General features: G+C 40.2%; 1 protein-coding gene across 2 annotated transcripts in view; it reads left to right on the top strand.

Annotated features, from left to right (window-relative positions):
- Window positions 1–19334, top strand: part of man1a2 (mannosidase, alpha, class 1A, member 2) — a 114397-nt gene that overhangs the window by 66828 nt on the left and 28235 nt on the right. For both annotated transcript variants that reach the window (XM_007572499.2, XM_007572498.2), the window contains exons 6-7: window positions 3928–4008; window positions 19169–19263. In XM_007572499.2, coding sequence (XP_007572561.1) covers window positions 3928–4008; window positions 19169–19263 — 176 coding nt within the window. The remainder of the gene's footprint in view (window positions 1–3927; window positions 4009–19168; window positions 19264–19334) is intronic.

Genomic DNA, 19334 nt, shown 5'->3' with positions numbered 1-19334 from the left:
GTCAGGTGTGTGGCAGAAGAGAAACACATAAAACATGCAGGGCAGTGGTCCCTCAGTTATCCACCTACTGTCTTCCACCTTCTTCATCAGTGCAGTCATGTCAAGTTTATTTGTATTGCACATTTCAGCAACAAGGCAGATCAATGTGCTCACATTGTGAAAATATCCTAAGCATCAATCATATAGTCAACGGTTGTGAACACTCGACAAAATCAGTAACATTTTGTCAAGTGCCATCAATAAAATCATCAGTACACATCAGATATGTTGGTTAATGTTTCGTTTATTATGGTTTAAAGCAACTTTAAACAGGTTGGTTATTAGTGTTGATTTAAAGGGACTCAGTGTTTTGGGTGTTCTGCAGTTTTCTGGTAGTTTGTTCCAGATTTGTGGTGCAATGAAGCTGAATGCTGGTTCTGGTTCTGCTTTGCATCCCCAGAACCAGAAGACCTCAGAGGTCTGGAAGTTGAAACAACAGCAGCAGATCTTTAATGTATTTTGATGATTTTTAAACCAACAACATCATATTGTCTCATCATTAAATTTGAATTAGACCTGCTATTCACCCCGTCCACAAACCTTACAAATCATGATTGATTGAATAGCTGCCATGCTGGCAGTGAGCACAATGAGGACTGTCAGGTGTCCAGGTTGGACCCTGACACCGTAGCTCGACTTCACCTGATGGATGCGTCGGCAGGAGGTCTGCATCCACCTTCAGCCTCCAGGTTAATAGACTTGCTTAACAATCTCATCAATCACCCGTCTGAGGGTGAGGAGTTAGATCGGCCAAAGCAGTAGATCAGGAGAAATTATCTCTAGCTGTCGAGTCCATTCTTGCCAGTCCAGGAAGGGGGGAAAGACGTACAGTAAAGGAACCAAACTCGGGTCTCCTGCTCTAACCGTTTTGCCACTCGGCGCCCCTGAAATGAACTGTGATGGTTTGACGCATTTAAAGCTGTAATCTTTGACTCTGCTAAGCTTCGTGTCCCTGTCATTCCCCTTTCCGTTCGCAGCTTTTCGTTACCTGCGACAGACGATTGTCAGTGGGAAAAAAAATCCCCAGTCTGCTTGGTTTCCTTGCCACCTGGCTTGATAAGCTGCTGCTGAATTGAGTGTTTTGGCTGAGACGCCTGGCTGACACATTCCTCAATTGTCATCAAATCTGACCGAGTTTATGTCAGATTTAGTCTTCTAGTTATGAATGAGAGATATGGTACTTCCTGGACTTTTCAGGAACACTACAGAGCGAATTGACGGTGTATCTATAGAAGAGTCAACCTGTTTGGACACATCACTGCGTGTGTTCACCTTAAACAACCTCCAATTTCCTTTCATGTTCATCATTTACCACCTAAATATTCTGAAATAATCTTTTTTCATGAAATGAAGTAAAACTTACAGGTATCATATGACATATTAATTATGCCTTTGTATACTGTGCGAGCCAGTTTGCTATTTCAGTCTCTTCTTTCACATAAAAGCTTTTTTTTTTGTCTTGCCGTATTTTTCTTTCTGCCCATTTCCTTGTCTATTTCTTTTTGTCTGTCTTTGTATTTTTTTATTTTTGTCTCTTTCTTTCTATCTCTTTGATTATGTGCAGTTCTGTCTTTTTTCTGTCTTTTATTTCCTTGGATCTGTCTTTGTCTGTCTTTGTTTTTCTTTCTTCGTCTTTGTGGAGGTAGATTTAAGAAGAGGTGGTGAGAAGATGCCTCTCATATCCCAGAATAGTCTTGTCTTTCCCCATTTTTCTGCCTCCCTACAATGTTTCCATGATTGGCAAACGGTTGGAGGTTCATTCATTAAGGACTCGGTCCTCACAAACTGCTGAGTAGTCCTGTTTTGTTTTCTGGAGATGACACCACTTTGTGGGTTTTTATTTGTTATTTGGTTGTTGGGAGCAAATTCATTCCCTTGCTTATCTCTAGTGCGCCTGCAAGCCCACAGCTGGTGCGACTCCCCGCCTGCAGCAGGCTCCATGTAGGAGCAACCAACCGTGGTGCTGACGGAACGTCCCATGTTCTATCAGTTTGGATAGTTGGGGCGTAAGCTCTTCAATTAGAAGAGAGGGAGCAGGCATGCATTATCAATAACATCCCCACAGAGACAGACAAGTGTGAGCAGAACAGACTGAGCCACACGCCCAGACACACTGCAGCCACCATGTTTTTTTTGCCTTTAGCAGAAATGTTACAGACATTTGCTCTAAAACTTTCTCAACTTTCATGTGACCTACTCTTCCAACTAGAGCCACTTAGAGCTGAACTCACTTTGAGTTTATCATGTAAAAAAAAAAAAAAAAAAACCCGTCGTCATTACGTTTAAAGGTCTACTAGAGGTTGTTCCACTCTTGAATGCATCTGTGGACAACACTGATTGAACTGAATAAGGAGACCTAGCTTTAGATTTATAAAAAAGACATGGCATGTTGAATATAGTCTCCATATTTCTGCATCATTCTTTGTAGTTTTTTACTCCATTTTAAATATTTGAATGAGTTAATCGACTTACAATTATTTGTCGATTTAATGGTTTGGTAGATTAAAATTAGTTCAAATTTTTGATTAACTAAAAATGTCCGCTCTGACCCTATTTTAGTCTTGTAGTTTGGCCTCCGGACAGAAGAGGGTGCTGCTGGTCGTCCTTAAACAGAACCAGTTGGTACAGAAATAAAGATGGCGGGGCCATACCAGAATGGGAAAGAGAGACTGTCCAAACAGAATTCGGTGTTGGATGCAAAATGCATTTTATGCAGCTGTGGTTAGAAATATAAACACGTAACAAACTACTTAAGTTATCAGCATTGATTCAGCCGGGCTGCTTAACAGAGCTATGACGGCATATTATAGCGATTGTTGACAGAAAAAAAAGAGAAACTTTCCGCTGAGAAATTCAGACATTTTGAGATTGATCTCGGATATTTTCTAGGAAAAAGCTCGGAAATTTCTCTGATTCAAAAGTCAAACTTTTTATTTAAACTGAGAAACATTCCAAAAGTCAAAAGGTTTACACTTTTACACTTAATTTCAGATTTTTAGTTTTTTTCCATCTACAGTGACCCTAATACACTGTCATGCAGAGCAGCTTCAACTTCTCAACCAAAAATTTACTGATTTGCTGTGCAGGCAAGGATATAAGAGAATTAAGTGGCTTGTACTTTTATAGTCCTTCTTTAACTTTGAATGTAAAGGAAAGTTAAAGCTGCATCTTTGGTGAAGGTGTCTGCGTTCTGCTCATTGAATGCAAGAAGAAGAAAAAAAAGACCCAAATCTAGCAGAGCATCAAAGGCAAGAGGTCTCCTTTGTTTAGGGAGCGATTCTGATCTCTTCCAGTCAAAAGCCCAGAATCAGTCCTGCTTCAAACGGCTCACGGATCATGAGATAGAGGGAGGTTGTTCAAAGGAAGAACGGGTGAACCGCTCCGTTCTGTGAGAGAACGGCAATCTACTGATAATGAAATGATTGAATATGAGATGGAGGTTAACAAGAAACTCCTTTTTTCACTAGATAAGTTTATTGTAAAGGTGTCTTAGCAGCTGTAGCGTCGAGCAGCCTATTACAAGTCCTGACATAAAAGGGCAGAAATCTCACAGTCGGTGAATATAGGACAAGAGAAGCTTCAGAAACCGCGTTAGGTAACAGGAAGTGACACTTATCGGTCTTTAAGCTGCATTCATGAACCCTAAGCGCTTATCTTCTGCGAGCAACGTTACATTTCAGTATGTGAAGACGAATTCCTTAAATCTTTGGAGGGATGCGTTCCAAAGCTGCAAAATGATGTGAAAACGTTGGACGACAATAGTTTTGCATGTTGCTATGACGATATTTGTTGCCATTGTGATGCTCCTGTCACTCACAGCGAGCTAAAGTGTTTACATGTTCGCCATGATTTTTCTGTATCTTCAGTTTGTTTCTCTCGTTTTCCCAGAATGCCGAGGTGTCTGTATTCGAGGTCAACATTCGGTTCATTGGGGGACTCTTAGCAGCGTACTACCTCTCTGGACAGGAAGTAAGTGTCTTGCGCTTTTCACTGTGACTTTGGTTCGAATGTTATCGTCTTTGCATCTGTTAGAAATGTGGTCAGTTCAAGTAAGTGGGTGAAAATGTCGGAGCTTGAGTGTTTTTTTTCTTTTTTCTACTTGCCTCTGAGATTTGAAAACAAAATTATAGGAGAAAACAGATTTATAGTGAAGTTTGTCCCACTAACGTTACTTGATAAATGCAATCTTTTTTTTTTTTTTTCTTTTTTTTTTGCCAAATCAATACTGAAATAAATGAGATTTTGCGTTCGTCCTCGTTAGTAGCATTGGAGAAATAATAAGAATCAGAAGAAATGTTTTCAGGTCGTCTCCCCAGACCTTGAATGACATTGAAGTTCATCTTGTTACAGATTTTAAACCCACATTTGCTCTGAAAGAGACTGTCTACATGGGAAAAAACCAGGCAGGAAGTTACCTACAGAGTTATTGCAATTTTTATTTTTTTCCTCTAAAATGAATGTTTCTCCTTTTTTTCCCCACAAGAAAGAAAGAAACATACATCTAAATAAAACTATTTAGCTGTATTGTAAATGGTTGAGGATCAAACATCTAAAGCACCGATTATTTATTCACAAACAGAAACATTTTCTGCTTTGGAAAAATCAAAAATTAAAAGTAGATATTGCATCTTTATCTTCTAAACTGGTTTAAATTTATGAAGATTGACATGAAAACAAGTATTCAGTCATTTATAGGCTCTGCAGCCTTTCACCAATCAACAGCTCGATTCCATTATGACTGCGCAGAACTTTGTCAAAAAAAAGCACAATTTCGCAATTGCAATGTTTCCGTTATATTAGATACTTGATTAAAGTCACACCTGTATGTGATGAGTCGTTAGAAAAGCATACCACGCCATCATCCTCCATCCACTTCCTGTCGTCTTCTTCGTCTTTTCCGCCAGTAGTAACATCTGGTCGTTGATCATGTAACTTGTGATCCAGAAAAGTTAATGTTGTAATTTTGGAAAATATGCTAATTTCGATCCATTCGAATAGCCACTTTATCTTAGCGCAAAAACTTTTTATTGAAAAACATGTTTTCTTTTTTGAAATTGTCGTGTTTCCATTAGGCGAGCTCGTTTTTGTAATTCCAGTTTGCGCAGGTATGCAGTGAAGGAAATGCCTTCACCGCAGGCATTTCCTGCCTACTGTGGCAGGTTAGAGTTTTTTGAACTGACAAACAAAAATTAGCCAATTCCCTGCAAACCAGATCCCCACACCTCCGTCTCCTTCACTCAGTCAGCTCCGCCCTCTTCACCCAAACATTCATCATTGCCCACTAGAGTAATAACCGAAGCAGTGGGTGGTGGGAAAGGAAGGATATGAAGCGTGGGAGGTAAAGACAGTGATGGAGGGAGCAGAGGGGAGAGGTGCGCTGGGACTGTGAAGATGAGTGGAGGATGTTTGGAGGTGACTGTTACTGATAAAAAAAAATGAGGGAATGACAATGATGAATAGCTGAGGGACGATAAAAGCAGGAGGAACTGATTCTTCACTCTCAGTGGACACGTCCTTGAGCAAGGCACTTAGCCCTCCCAACTGGTGCAGTCGGCCTGCAGCAGAGAGACGGCTTCATCTCAGGGGAGTCGTTATGTACCCCTTTGTTAATAGTAAAAAAAAAAAAAAACAGTAAGCAAATGTGAGGCAGATCATCTAGCGACCCGGAAGCTGCCACTCTCCCCCTCCCTTTCCGCCGGGCTCCACACTCTCAGCGCTCCTGCAGTTGTGCAGCCCGACCTTGTTAAAGCAGTCCCCCGGCGCGGGGCCTCGTGTCCTCAGCGGTGGTAATAATCTGCCAGGCACCGCTCTAAGCATCCTTGGCAACACGTCCTTGGCAACACACTCTTCCCTGGAGAGCGTACCTACTCAGCCAGGTCACACACTGCCAGGTCAGGCTTCGAACTGAGTGAGAGGCTGTGCGCTCTGCTGCAGGAGGTGATGCAGCAGCTGATTGCATATGATAATTTAGCTCTGACCTACTGAAATAACATGTATTATGTAAGGTTTACGTTTTTGTGCTTTACATCATGTCGTTGTGTTGTTCTCGTATCAAAACCAGATCTGGAGTGTTGCCTATATTCATGAAATCCTTTAATCTCCATGGCAACCATTCAGCTGTTCAAAGCGCCTTGTTGGACCTAGTCCATCTTCAGGAACAAAGCTCCTCCTCAGCTTCAGTTTCCAAGCTTCTGCCTCACAGAGCAGCCCAACCTCATAAACTCCCTCAGTCTGCTCCTTCAGACTAGCCAGCAGCAATTAGCTTGCTGAGCTCAATATCTGAGGTACTTCTTAGTGAAACGCTGGTAATGGATTGATAAAGGAGCCATGTTGTGACGACTTCCTGAAAGTGGAGTTTCAGAAAGAGCAGGAGTTTCTTAAAGAGACAGAGACCCAATTTCAAGGCGTTAAATTACAAAGTCAGATGTTTTTCAAATCATATTTGATTTTTTTAATGACGGTAACAATTACTTGTGCTATAAAATTGAACTATATGCATGGAAAATAAATAACACTGTCCCTTTAAGAACAGCAACTGTCAGTTGTCATCACTCTGGCCCGATAGTTTAATCCTGAGACTAAGTTGAACTCTCTGACTTTTGTAAACCAATACTTAAAAGAAAATATTAATATTTTCTTTTAATTATGACAATGGAATGTAGCATAATGAAATAATAAATGAAATGCTATGAAATAACATTATGTATATGTAATCCATAATACAAGTGACTATTTGAGTTCTATTCGCCTTTAATCAGTCTGAATTGTTTTTTTTTCTCATGGACAAATGGTCACTACACAAGTTAAGAACCAACACAGAATTTAAAATCACTCCTTTTTTCTTCAAAAATTGTTGTTTGTTTTCAAACGAAATTTAGCGACATTTGTCGCTAGAGCCAGCCTGGTATGCAGAGGAAAATTGATCCATGCGCATTTTGAAGTACGACGTTCGAAAAGGTTGTTGGAAACGGCAAAATCCAAAACTACTTTCTCAGCTTTGCTGAGACGTTTTTACACTTGCTTGAGGTCATTTTTGGCTTTTCTGAAAAGGACTGAATTCAGTAAAGAGGACATGGAAACACATTTTGCGAATAACTCTTAGTGTATTTAACATTCCCAAGAACTGGTTTGTCTGCGCCTTACCAGAGGCACCAAACTTGGACTATTTTAGAAATCCAGACCTTCAGTTCCGAGGGGATCACTTTAAATTTTTCTGGGATGTGTGTTCCGTTCTAATGATCTAATTAACATTTTCTTTAAAATGTTTTGCAACATTTTAAAAGTTCACTCAAAATTCGCATGACAGTTGGATGGAAACATGGCTCATCTCTGCGAAACCTGTTTCAGCAAACTTTGCCTACTGATAAAAACATCTCACCTGGAGATCTGAGGTTGCAGTAAAATAAAATCCGTTTAAGTTTGAGGTGATGAAATGTGTCGGAGGTCGACGGGGTTGAGTCCTACTTTTTAAGGCCTCCTGTCAGTCTTTGACATCACAGCAGATCTTAAAGAGTCTAAAAACCAGAGGGAGCCGTGCTGTAGTGGGCGGATTTGGGCGAAGCGGCTGAACCGAGTCCGGCTCTGCGTTGGAGAGGCTTCTTGGCTCATTTAGAGTTTTGATGTTTCTCCCACACAAGCTCGTCTCTCCGTCTTCAGCCACCATCTGCAAATTTCCCCTTTGGCTTCTGCGCTGCGTTTCATCTGCAGCCGCTCATTATTAAATGTGAATAACATTTCGCAGGTTTTAGTCAGGTCTACCACACATTTCCAAAGCTGCCAGCGGCTACTCCAAAAAAACAAAATTTAATAAATAAACGCCCAAATGGTTGGCTCTAATCCTGCCATCAGGCAAACGGGAAGGTTGAGATGGTTTTATTTGTTTTAGAACAAATAGAGATCTGATGCAAAGCGGGGAAAACAAATTAGGGACGAGGAGAACAGAGACCGATTGGCTGTGGCAAAAGAAATACAGATGGGAGAAGAAAAGCGGCGTCATGTAGAGAGGAAGAGCAGGAGATCAGTATTCAGGAGGAAGTGGATCGGGTCTCGGAGAGATCTCGGAGCAGCAGTGATGGATTGTGTTTACTCCCGTGTCTCTCTAGCTTTTCTCCTTTGTCTCTGTGTTATTTTCCTCCACCGTCGCCACCATGTTTTTTCCCCCTACGGTCATGCTTCATTTTCCCTCCGCTCTCTTGTTTTCATCACTTCTATCTTGAACTTTCCACCCGCCTGCCTGCCTGCATAAAGCAGAATGCATGGATCAGAGATTTCTTCTCATTTGCATTTAAACGTAATACAACATTGTTCCTGTTGCCACTTTTAGATGTAATGTGGAGAATTGGCAACAGAAATCACAAGTGGCTTCATTTTCTGTGATGAGAGTTAAAGTTTGAGTGTCGAAAAAAGAGAAACTGTTTAAAACTGAGGACAAGAACACAGATTTTTTTTGCTGCAAATACTAGTTATAGTTACATTTGTGGTTATATTTTCAGTAAAACGATTATAACTAGGAATGGGACGATTGCCTGTATCGATGTATAACATGTTGTGAAAAGTTACATCTTTTTAGATTGCTAAAATTTTACGTCGGCTGAAAGGAAAGCTTAATCGCTTTTCCCTTGGATACTAGAAGGATGAATTTGGATTTATGTTCTGTCAGGAAAGCACAGATGGTAATGATGTGCAAAATAAAGGACTGGCACCCATTAATCTTAATGAAATGTTTGTGTTTTAAAGCTGCAGTTGCCCAACTACAACCAGACGTCTGGCGGCTCTGAGCTGACTATTTTACCAGCTGATTTCCACTGGTTATAATTATGTTACTCTGTAAAGACGAGAAATGTAAAAGTTTAAAACTACTTCAAAATTTAAAGTTGAAACCAGGTATTTTCATTCACTACGAACGCATTGGTAATAATTTTTTCATCGTTTAATAATCAGACGAAATGTTTTGAGTCAGCTAAGATTATGAACATGATTTCTTTCAGATAACTGGAAAAAAAAATCAGTTTCAGAGTTTCTTTTTTAACATGCATCAATTTTCTTAATAGTTGTTCATGTGCAAAAATTTCAAAAAATTGAACTACATTTTTCACTTTCGATACCAATACAAATATCTGAGGTTCAGTATCGGCCGATTCCGATCCGATACAGAAAGACGGTGCCGAATTGATTTAAACAGCTTTTTTTTTGCTACATAAACTTTGTCAAACATGTAAAAACGGCAAATTTAATTTGTTTAGTCAGTAGAATTAGGATCATAACACCAAATGTAAAAAATAAACCGCAACAAACCTTTCAACTGGTTGAGTGTAACTAGGAAATCTAAATGTAATGTTACAGGTCCAGTTCCTCAAAGGTACTGCTCCATTGTGTAAGGGTGAACTGTTGAACTGCTAATAGCAGAAGTTGTCCACATGTAAGGACACTGCTGATTGTTCTGAAATTGGACTACCAGATGTGTACAACGGTCTGCAGCAGCGTTGTGTTGGCAGCACAATCGTCCACTGTTAGTACGTGAAGTTAAGGCATTGTTTCTTTAGAGCGAGGAGAGCACTTATAGAAAGGCCTTCTGGTGTTGTATTAATGCTTCAATTATAGAACTGGAGAAAGCACTGTTATTTGCACAAATGACTCAGTTCTCAAGTGTGTGTGTGTTTATGTGTGTGTGCGTGTGTGCATGTGTGTGTGTTCCCCTCAGCATGTCTGCATGCTGTACCCAAGGTCAGAGCAAATCTCTCAAAGCAAAAGGATTTATATCTGGTTTTTTATCCATGGACATTGTGTGGGTGGGCTCTGATTCTAATAAAACCTCCAAACAAGAGGTGTTTTTCATTGTCCCTCTGTTTTTAATCACTGAACGACGCATTCATCTTCCTATCTTGACTCTTTAGAAACGTTTTTCTTTCTTGTTTTCACACCCTGCCAGGCTTATTCAGCTGAGGAAAAAAAGCCAAGCAATATTTGCATTTAAGCTGTAGGTGCTCTCCTAATTTGGTTTGTAGAGAGTTTATGAAGCCATGATGTGAAAAAACCTAAAACTGGAACTTGGAACTTGCTATAAATGAAGGCGGCTGAACTGCAAAAAGAGCTACAAGTTCACTGTGCTAATGATGGTGACGGAGCAGCAATCAGTATTCATGAGCATTTTGGAAAAGTTTGGACTTTGAGTCTTTTCCATGTCTGGATAAGTGTAATAATAATGTAGAGTAAGGAAACCTTCATCTCAGTCTTTAGAAGATCAATCTGTGTCAAATCGTATTAGTAGAGTGGGCACCTCAAACACAGAGACATCTCATTAGTTCCCGTTATACCATTGGGGTTTGACCTTTAGACCTTTGCTGTATGTCCTACTCCCTCTACCCATTTATTGACTGATTATTGTCAATAAAGGCCATAAATTCTTAAAATCTAACAATCCACTGATCCATCCATTTGACCGCCGACATGGTTTAACCATCCATTCCTCTCCCCGTTTATCCATCCATCTTTGTTTGTCTGTTACCCACCCTGGATGGATGGCTGGGTACATCCAGCCATCCATCAATCCTAGTATTCATCATTCATCACTCTGTCCGTCCATCCATTCTTTCACCAACCTGTCTGTCTTTGTACATCCTTGTTTGTCCTTCCCTCCCACCCACAGTAGAAACATTCTTTATATGAACTTTAGAAACTGGCTGAACAGGTTTGAGTCTGGAGTTTATAGAGTTGTGCCCTAGAAAGTTGGTAGGAAGCTTAAAAGACAGACGTCAGAAAACCCCAAGTGAGGATGTAGAGGTGGAGAAACAAGAAAAGAAGCCAGATGTTGAGGAAGTGATCAGCCACAGAAAGAAGGAAGAAAGAATGACGAGGATGACTCGAGTGCAGAGCACCAGATTGCAGCGAGCGGCAACAAGGTCAGGGGAGCAAGCCAAGTCTGGCTACGTCTCATAATGAGACGGAGAGCATCTAAAAGACAAGCCTAGACTCTGCAGGCGTAAACACAATGGTAGAGCCGTCCTGTGGATGAACAGATGGGAGGCAGCGAGTTAAAGAGATGGAGGACGACAACGAAGGAACGTCGCATGAAGCCCGAAGAAGAGACACAGAGGTTCAGGGATAATGATGGGAAACAGTTGAAAGGAAGGGCGAGTGACTGAAGACCGAGGCAGATTGAAGACGTTAATGTGGGACTTGGTGGAAAAGCAAAAGTTTAGCAATTTGGCAAAAGAGGGAAAGGAAAAAGCAGTAGATGATTGTTTCCTGCTTTATTTCCCATGGATCCAAAACACATTTCTGGATGATTCTATTTTGAGACCTTCTGTATCCTCCTCATCCCCCCCATATGTTTCCCTCCAACATGACATTGCTCTCATCAGATCCCTTTCTCCCACCCAAACAAGCCGCTCATCCTCTCTCTCTATACCCGCTCCGTGTTGAACGAGGAACGGTTTAGCTGTAAGCCGGGGACCGGACCGCTCCGTATCCCGCGCCGGCCTGTTTGATCCCACCGGGGAGCGCTGGGCTCCCTCTGATGTTTTGGCACACGCTGAACGCGTCGAGCTGAAATGGAAGGCTTCAGTCTAACTCCTGACTGCGTCCTGACCGCCGCGGCGCAGCAGGGGGGCAGACGGATCCCTTCAGGGAAGCTGAGCGTCTCTGTGATGATTGCCAATGTGCTGTCTTAGCAGATCTTTAATGCTTCCAAGCACTGAACGGTTTCAGGCAGGTGAGTGTGGCGACATTCATCCGGAGGAAAGGAAAAATCTTTCCTCCGGTCTTTCTTGGCCATCTTTGCGGGTCGTTTAGTCTTTTTGTACAGTTTTGACATTTGACACATACCTAGCTTTTTTTTTTTTAAAGTTATTTTGCATTGTATTCTTATACAAAGCAACAGACGAGATTGTATACGATAAAAATGAATGCATAAAAGCATTAAAGATCTCAAATATTCAGTTGGATGTTAATCGGCACTGACATTTTTTATTTCGATTCCCATTTCTGTGTAATATTGAAGCAAGCTATCTTATCTTCTTTCTCTCTCTGGGTGCTACAGATAAGCCCAGAATTATTCATACGCCTGGCAGATTTAGGTTTTAAATTATTTTCCTTCAGCCTGGGTGTTTGTTTTTCATAGGAAATCAGATGGATATCTCTCGAAAGATAAAACAACCCAACAGGAGTGTTAATTTTGGAGAAAAATAAAATTTTCTTACCAAAAGTAATGCAGTCTTGAAGAATTATTTATTTCTGTTTTGATAAACGGATGAAAAAATTAAAATAATAATAATAATAATAATAATAATGTGTTCCACTAATCTAACATTCAGTTCAATAAAACTTTATTCATCCCCAAAAGATGGAGCAATGTGACATACAGAAAAAGACTCATAACCATTAAAGAACAACTTAAAAAAGTACAAGCTAAAAAGAACCAGAATTTTTAAAATTCACATGAAGAAGAACAGATTAGATTTTAGACAATGACAGGTCAGAGTTCAGGAGGTCCACTGCTCTGTGGACTAATCTCATAGCTGACCCGTTTTCTTGCAAGTTTCTACATATTTTAACGTATTTTCTGTGTTGATCATTTTACAGAAATAATTGAGTGAAATGATTGTTAATCGTGTAATTCTGCACTTTTAAATGAGTCGAACAGAAAAACGAGTGAAAATGTGATTTTAAATGTTTAGAAGGGCTTTACTGATCATGACAGCATCAAACGACGGCAAATACTTTTTTCTCTCGTCTTAGTAAGACAGGAGCACATAATGAGGCCAAACCATTAATTTGTAGCTGCAGCTGTTGAGCTGCTAAACCAGCTCAGTTGTCGTGCTCAGCGAGCGCTGCTGCTGCGTCAGCCAGCAGGGAACACACAAGGCGCAAGACGCACCGAGAATTGAGGGCGCCGTAACAAACAGGACCGGATGTTCATTTCATCTCCGCTTTGGGCTTTTCACCCTGCAAACAAACAACTTACAACAAGCCGGGGAAAACAGCTTGCAGAAGTGCAAGTCAGATTAAATCAATGGAGCAAAAATAGGGAAATCATCGGAAAGAGGACTAAGGATGGATGGATGGAGTTGGGGAAATGGATTGAAGCTAAGATGGCTAGGATGACCAGGGAGAGGAGACGTGCAAGTTTCCTTTAGAAATAAATGAGTGTAAAACCACAAGGGGTTAAATTTCATGTAAGAATCGTAGGGTAACTCTTTATTTGAAGGGGTGCACATAAGACTGACATAAACATGACATAACACCTGTTAGGAACATGAATGACTCTTCATAAATGTTTACAGCTGTTGTCAAGATATGTCATTTAGGTAAAGGTCTCGTTTTTGTGGAAAACTGTATAGAAATTATTATTGCGCTATATATCCACTAGACTTGGGTTTGTGGCATTAACCTCAATTAACCTCATTCTAATTGAATTCAAGTTTTCTGGAGAAAAAAACAGTTTTGCACATTTTAGGAAGATGAAAGTTCAACCTATTTTCTGGCGTTTTGTCTGATAAACCAAAGCGAAATAGCTCAAATTTGTGAATAAATATCTTAAATGCAAGACCATGCATGCATTTGTTTCAGTCCAACTTAATATAAAACCCCTAAATAAAACCTAAATCCAATCATTTGTCCTCAGGAACCTACTTAGTAAATTCAGTCCACTGGTGTGTAATTTGTTTGAAAATGACTGAACACACAAAACGTTTTTTGAGGTTCCCTTTTTAGCAGGACTATAACCCTGAACGTAGAGCCAAAGGTGGAATGAAATATTGTAAAAAGGGCCTAGTTAAAGTCCAGATCTAAAGCCTACTCTGTTTCCAGACTCTGTCCAATCAAACTAACTGAAATGCAGTAATTTTGCAAAGAATGGGTAAAAGAAAGACATTTCGAAATGACCTGCAGCTGTATTTATGTACTAATAAAATGTGAAACAGTTCAGATGTAGGTTATGAGTTCATTAAAAAAAAACAGCTGCATGTTCATTTTCACCTTACACAAAACATGTGACATTGAAGGTAGCGATAGCTTGGTAGATTGACTAAATAATGAATGAAGGATGTCTGCAGCAACAATCCATTGAAAAGCCAAAATGACCCGTTAGTCACGTCTTGTTTATCATGACATCAGTGCATCGCTTCTAATCACACTCAGCGTGAGGTAGACGTCAAGTCTGTCACTTTCTCATATTGTGACTGGGCCAAATGAAGCCCTCTTGGAGCTAATTCGATGACGCCCTTTGCGTTTCCCACACGCCAGCCTCCTCTTTTGTGTCTCGCCCTGCCTGCGATGCCGCGCCAGTGAATGCTAAACAATACGAGTAAATGGATCAGCTGACGGCGGAAAGTGGCAGAACAAAGTCTGAAAAATGACACACGGTAATCAAACACACAGCGGGTGACTTAATCCTGTCTTCGTCTGCTCAGCCCCCTCGGGGCCCTTCCTACCAGGCAGCACATTTCACAGTCTACCCTGTAATCCGTTTAGGAGGCGTCATTACGTGTCAACAGTGGCCCAGTGCGTTCCCCAGAGAGCACGCTAGTCGCTCTACGTAACCAGATGGCACGCACTGCTTGTACGGTGGAGCAATTTGGTTGATGAAATGACTTTATTACATCCTCATAAGTTCATGAGGTAAGGTTGGCCTATTTCTTCAGTATGTTATTTTTTTTTCCCTCCATCATCGTGGAGAAATGTTCAGTCTTCAGATTTAATGTACGAGTCAAAGCATTTCCGTAAGCAGGTGTGTTCGGTTTGACATTTCTGAAGGACTTTGCAACATTGACATCACATTGACCTTCATAAGGAATCAAATGTGGCTCACTTGGCAACGTGTTCTTGTTTGGACACTGAAATTGCTACAATCGTTCAAAGCACTTTCTTGAATGAACTGGATGACGAATGATTCTGACTCTACATTCTGACTCTACATATGCTATGTTTGGCTAGCCAAACATAGCATATGTCTACTAAGATTGTAAACCACTAACATCTGCTACCGTAACACTGATTTCCTACAGATACGATCACTTTCAGTTTGAGTTCTTCTGACATTAAAAGAGGCAGTATACATCCTGAAAACGGTTCTGCGTTTTTAACAAGCTAATTGTAATATCTTTTTACTCGACGTAGAAATAACAGAATAATACTGTCTACATCCACCAGTACATGTATCTGCTGCACTTGTCTATGAGACGCATGTGTCCACATTGCAACATGAGATATTTACAGATTTTAGCTTTTAACAAAATACATACTGGTAGCATACACAAATAAAAGCTTTTTCTGAAGAGTGGCTGTAACAAAGATGCTTTTTGTAGCTTTTTTTCTATTATTAAATAATTTAAAAATATGTATTTTTAAAATGTTTCTGAGCCATCTAAAATAAGGTTTGTTGCAGTTTATTGTTTACATGTTTGACCAAAGCAGTCAACCTATTGTTTTTGTTGGTTATTTGTTTTACATTGGCTGTTCTACTCCTAATTGTAATGACTGAATACATTAAAGTTGTGTTTTTACGATTGACTAAGCTTATGAATCTGTTGGTGTATATAAGTTTGCTGTGCTGGTGCAGAGTTACCAAATAAATTAGTAATTCAGTACATTTATGTCTGCGTTTAAAAAAAAAGTAATATTTTAAGTCAATTCAGCTCTACGTTTCTGTATCGTATTGGTATCAGCTAATGCTAACCCTCAAATATTAGTATCCATATCAGAAAAGCGTTCATCCCTTAAAACAAAAGCTATTTTTTTTGCTACTTTTTATACCTGTGATAACTGAATGCAAACATATTGTCTTGAACTTCTTTGCAAAGCAAACCGACTGCATTGCCCGGTTTTCTTCCATTTCCTGCTCGTGTGGGTTTGTGCACGCACGCGAACACATCCCTGACCGATCGATTTTAAAGAGCGCTGTAATGCATTTAAAACAGAGCTGGACTCTCAAACCGTCAGCCCCGGAGGCAGAGCCATCGGAGCAAGTTAGGAAATGACAAAGAACCGCCTGGGCCCGTCCTCCCCGACGGTTCCCGATGTCCCAATCTCGTCTCGGCGCCGCGGCGGTTATGATGTCAACAGAACAAATCCGCGTAGACGTGTCAAGGAGAAAGAGGACTCGAGCGTTGTTTTCGTTTTGGTTGAAGGTGTAACTGTGTTACATTTCACGATTCAGTAGTTATTGGTTGGGTAGGACAGATTGTCGGCGTGAATAACATTCATCCATTATGAAAGCTGCAAAATGAGGAAGTGCTCTACGAGTGAATGGCAGCCCTCCTCTAAGCCTTGAGGCTTTTTAATTATTTCTGCATAATAATTTTAGGCCGGCATATAAGACTTGACAGAACATAAACATCTGATCTGAAGCATCTTCCCGCTCATTAATATTTAATTTCCCTAATTAGATTGAAAGTGCCTGTAGTAACTTTTTTCCTGAAGAGGGCTGTTTAAAAAAGCACCAACTTTGGGATACGTTAGAAGAAACATTCACTACAAAACATTACCGTTTTTAACTGCATAAACAAGATAAAGACAATGCACTGGCACTAATTAGACAAGTCCCTCTATACCTGTTTGAGGTTTCCATTCATGTCCCCGATGGCAGCTTGTTTTTTTCCCCCTCCATGCTCATGTCTGGAGGAAATCACTGCAGGAAGAAGATTATCATAAACCATCCGGTTTTATCTGCGTGCGGCTGCCGGGCGGTCGGCTCCGATGGCTCGTTTGGACGTCGTTCTTGTTTGATGGCAGCAGCAGAGCTGGCAGTAAAACTTTAAGGGCCTTGATGCAGCCAACCGGGAGGTCACCGACCGACGGATGGAGGGTTTTATGATGATGAGCACATGTGTGCTGACTTGTAAAAAGCATGCTGGGGTCTGACCTCGGATGTAGCTGGTGATGCCATCTGAATAGGCATGCTTAGGATGTATGTAGGTTCACACAAAAGATTGAAAAGTGTTAGTCTTGTTTTTTTTGTGTATATTTTTAACATAGGGGTATGCAATAAATCGATAATATGTATCGCGATGGTAGATAAACCAATAGAGGATACATTCGGTAAACTTTTGAATAGTTTTATTGAACACCGATCCAGAACCGCTCGGCATTCTGGGGAATGTAGTCAGAGGGGAAGCTTTAGACGTTCAGCCTCTCACGGCCAACTAAGAAATGTTGGTGGCATCAGTGGACTCTCTCTTTGGTTTTCAACAACCTGTTGAGTGGCTTGCGCAGCAGCAGTTTCAGGTTTTGCCTCATAACTGCTTAAAAATAAAAATCAGAGTCGTGCAGTAAAAACTGAGGATAGAACAGGAAAGATCACACCACCAGTTTGGCAGTACTTCAGATATTTACAACAAAAACACTCATCAGTAATTATCAATAGCAACTGTTATGAAACCCTTCATCGTGTTTTTCAGTCTTATCGTCCAGCTCTAGATTAACGATAATAATATGCTGACAAAGATTATAACATAAAAGATGCTGTGCAGTTTCAGAAATATGAATGCTGTACTTAGGCTGGTCACAATAACAAATTTTCCCAGACCATAAATTGGCCCCGAAATTATCACAATAAACGATAATATCGTTTTGAGACCGTTTTCAAGTAATATATTAAAAAATGATATAATAATACAAGTTCCCCCTGTCAATGTCGAGCATATTTTAATTTTGTACACAACACTTAACACTAGAACTGGAGGACAGTTTAAATATTAGTGAAAGGCAGTCTACCTCTGAATTACTTTAGTTGTGTATTTAAATTTTACAAGTCCTGACATGTAAAATCACCTGAATTTTGGATATGTTGTATGTGCAACAAAATGCTTCTCACTACCTGCAGATATATGCCTGTCATGCTTTAACAATCTGCAGTGGTAAAACAAAGAATTTGCAATTCTATGAAGCGCTCACCTTGGACTCAGCTAATACCTGAATGCAGCAGCACCTCTGTAGCAGAAACGTCCCTGGAAACGTTCTGTGATCTGAATATGAAATGCTGCGTCTCAGAATGGAGACAAAGTCCTCATGAACCATCTACAATTCAAACATTGGAGGTTCTTGTTTCTCATGTCAAGAGATATTTTGGAAACCTATAAGAAGCAGATTGTTGAAGGAAAAGACAGAACTTCTTAAATGAAGCAGAATATCAGCAGATAGAAAAATAAAAAACAAAACCCTACAGCTGTTTGTAATTCTACAGACTCCTGGATTGATTTGGCATTTATCCTTCTGTAATTTATTTCACTTTGGATTTTATGCATTTCAGATTCTCCACATGCTAAGACCAATCTGTGCATCTGTTTTTTTTATTATTATTATTATTTTTTTTTTTTACGGCTAACCGCAGTTTAACCTCCAGATCCTTTCTGAAAGCCGAAGTGTTTCTGCAGACACCAGATTGTGTTGTTGCTTACATCTGCGCTGTGTGGACGAGTTTCACTGCTGTTTATCTGATGCAGCTCATATTATGTGGCTGGAACATTACAGGCTTTAAAAAGTTTAAATTACCTTTTAAATAAAACTTCAAATGTCGAGAAGAAAATGGAAACAGCCAGCAATCGGTTTCGATCAACACTGGAAAATGTTTATCATTCATAAGATTCACCAAAACTAAAATCTCACCATTTTCAGCCTAAAATGGCATCAGTTTGTTTTTTAATTTGCTTTTTGAGTTAAATTTATCCATTAATGGGACTAATCATAAACATTTTTCAGTTTCTGCTGGTTTTAAGACCATTTCTGTCAAAAAATTGACTCTTGTCTCCTTTTTTCAGCAAAAATCTAAAATGGACAAATCCTTATTTGACTGGAAAAGTTTGACCTGTACACCTCACGATGAGTGTATTAAAGCAGTGAGAAGTAACCGTGTTTTAGGAAACTGAGAAAGTTAAGATAAAAGAAGCACACGTCCACTTCTGTGGATGTGACAATATGAGGCGATTCAAACCCAAACCTGGTCCTTTTATCATTCTTCACTCACTGTTTGGCCTTAAAGCTTTTCATGAAAGCTGATTTTCTAAAATTGTCGAGCCCGTGCTTTCCTGCAGCACAGGTTAAACTCTTGGGTATTTGAGGGTTTATGGAATAATCATTATTTATCAGTGTTGAGCTAGACTGAAAAACACTCCAATCCATGCGTCTGTTTCTCCAGGTGTTCAAAGTCAAGGCGGTCCAGCTGGCAGAGAAGCTCATCCCTGCCTTCAACACCCCAACTGGGATTCCCTGGGCCATGGTCAACCTGAAGAGGTGAGCGGCGCCAGCAGAGACGTGAACGTCAACCAGAGTTACGTTTTCCACAGGTTCAATCAGAAAGAGTT

The sequence above is a fragment of the Poecilia formosa genome, unplaced genomic scaffold (assembly GCF_000485575.1).
Source record: "Poecilia formosa unplaced genomic scaffold, Poecilia_formosa-5.1.2 Scaffold302, whole genome shotgun sequence".
Lineage (NCBI taxonomy): Eukaryota > Metazoa > Chordata > Actinopteri > Cyprinodontiformes > Poeciliidae > Poecilia > Poecilia formosa.
The sequence above is the reverse complement of the archived record's forward strand: the minus strand, read 5'-3'. Positions and strand labels throughout refer to the sequence as shown.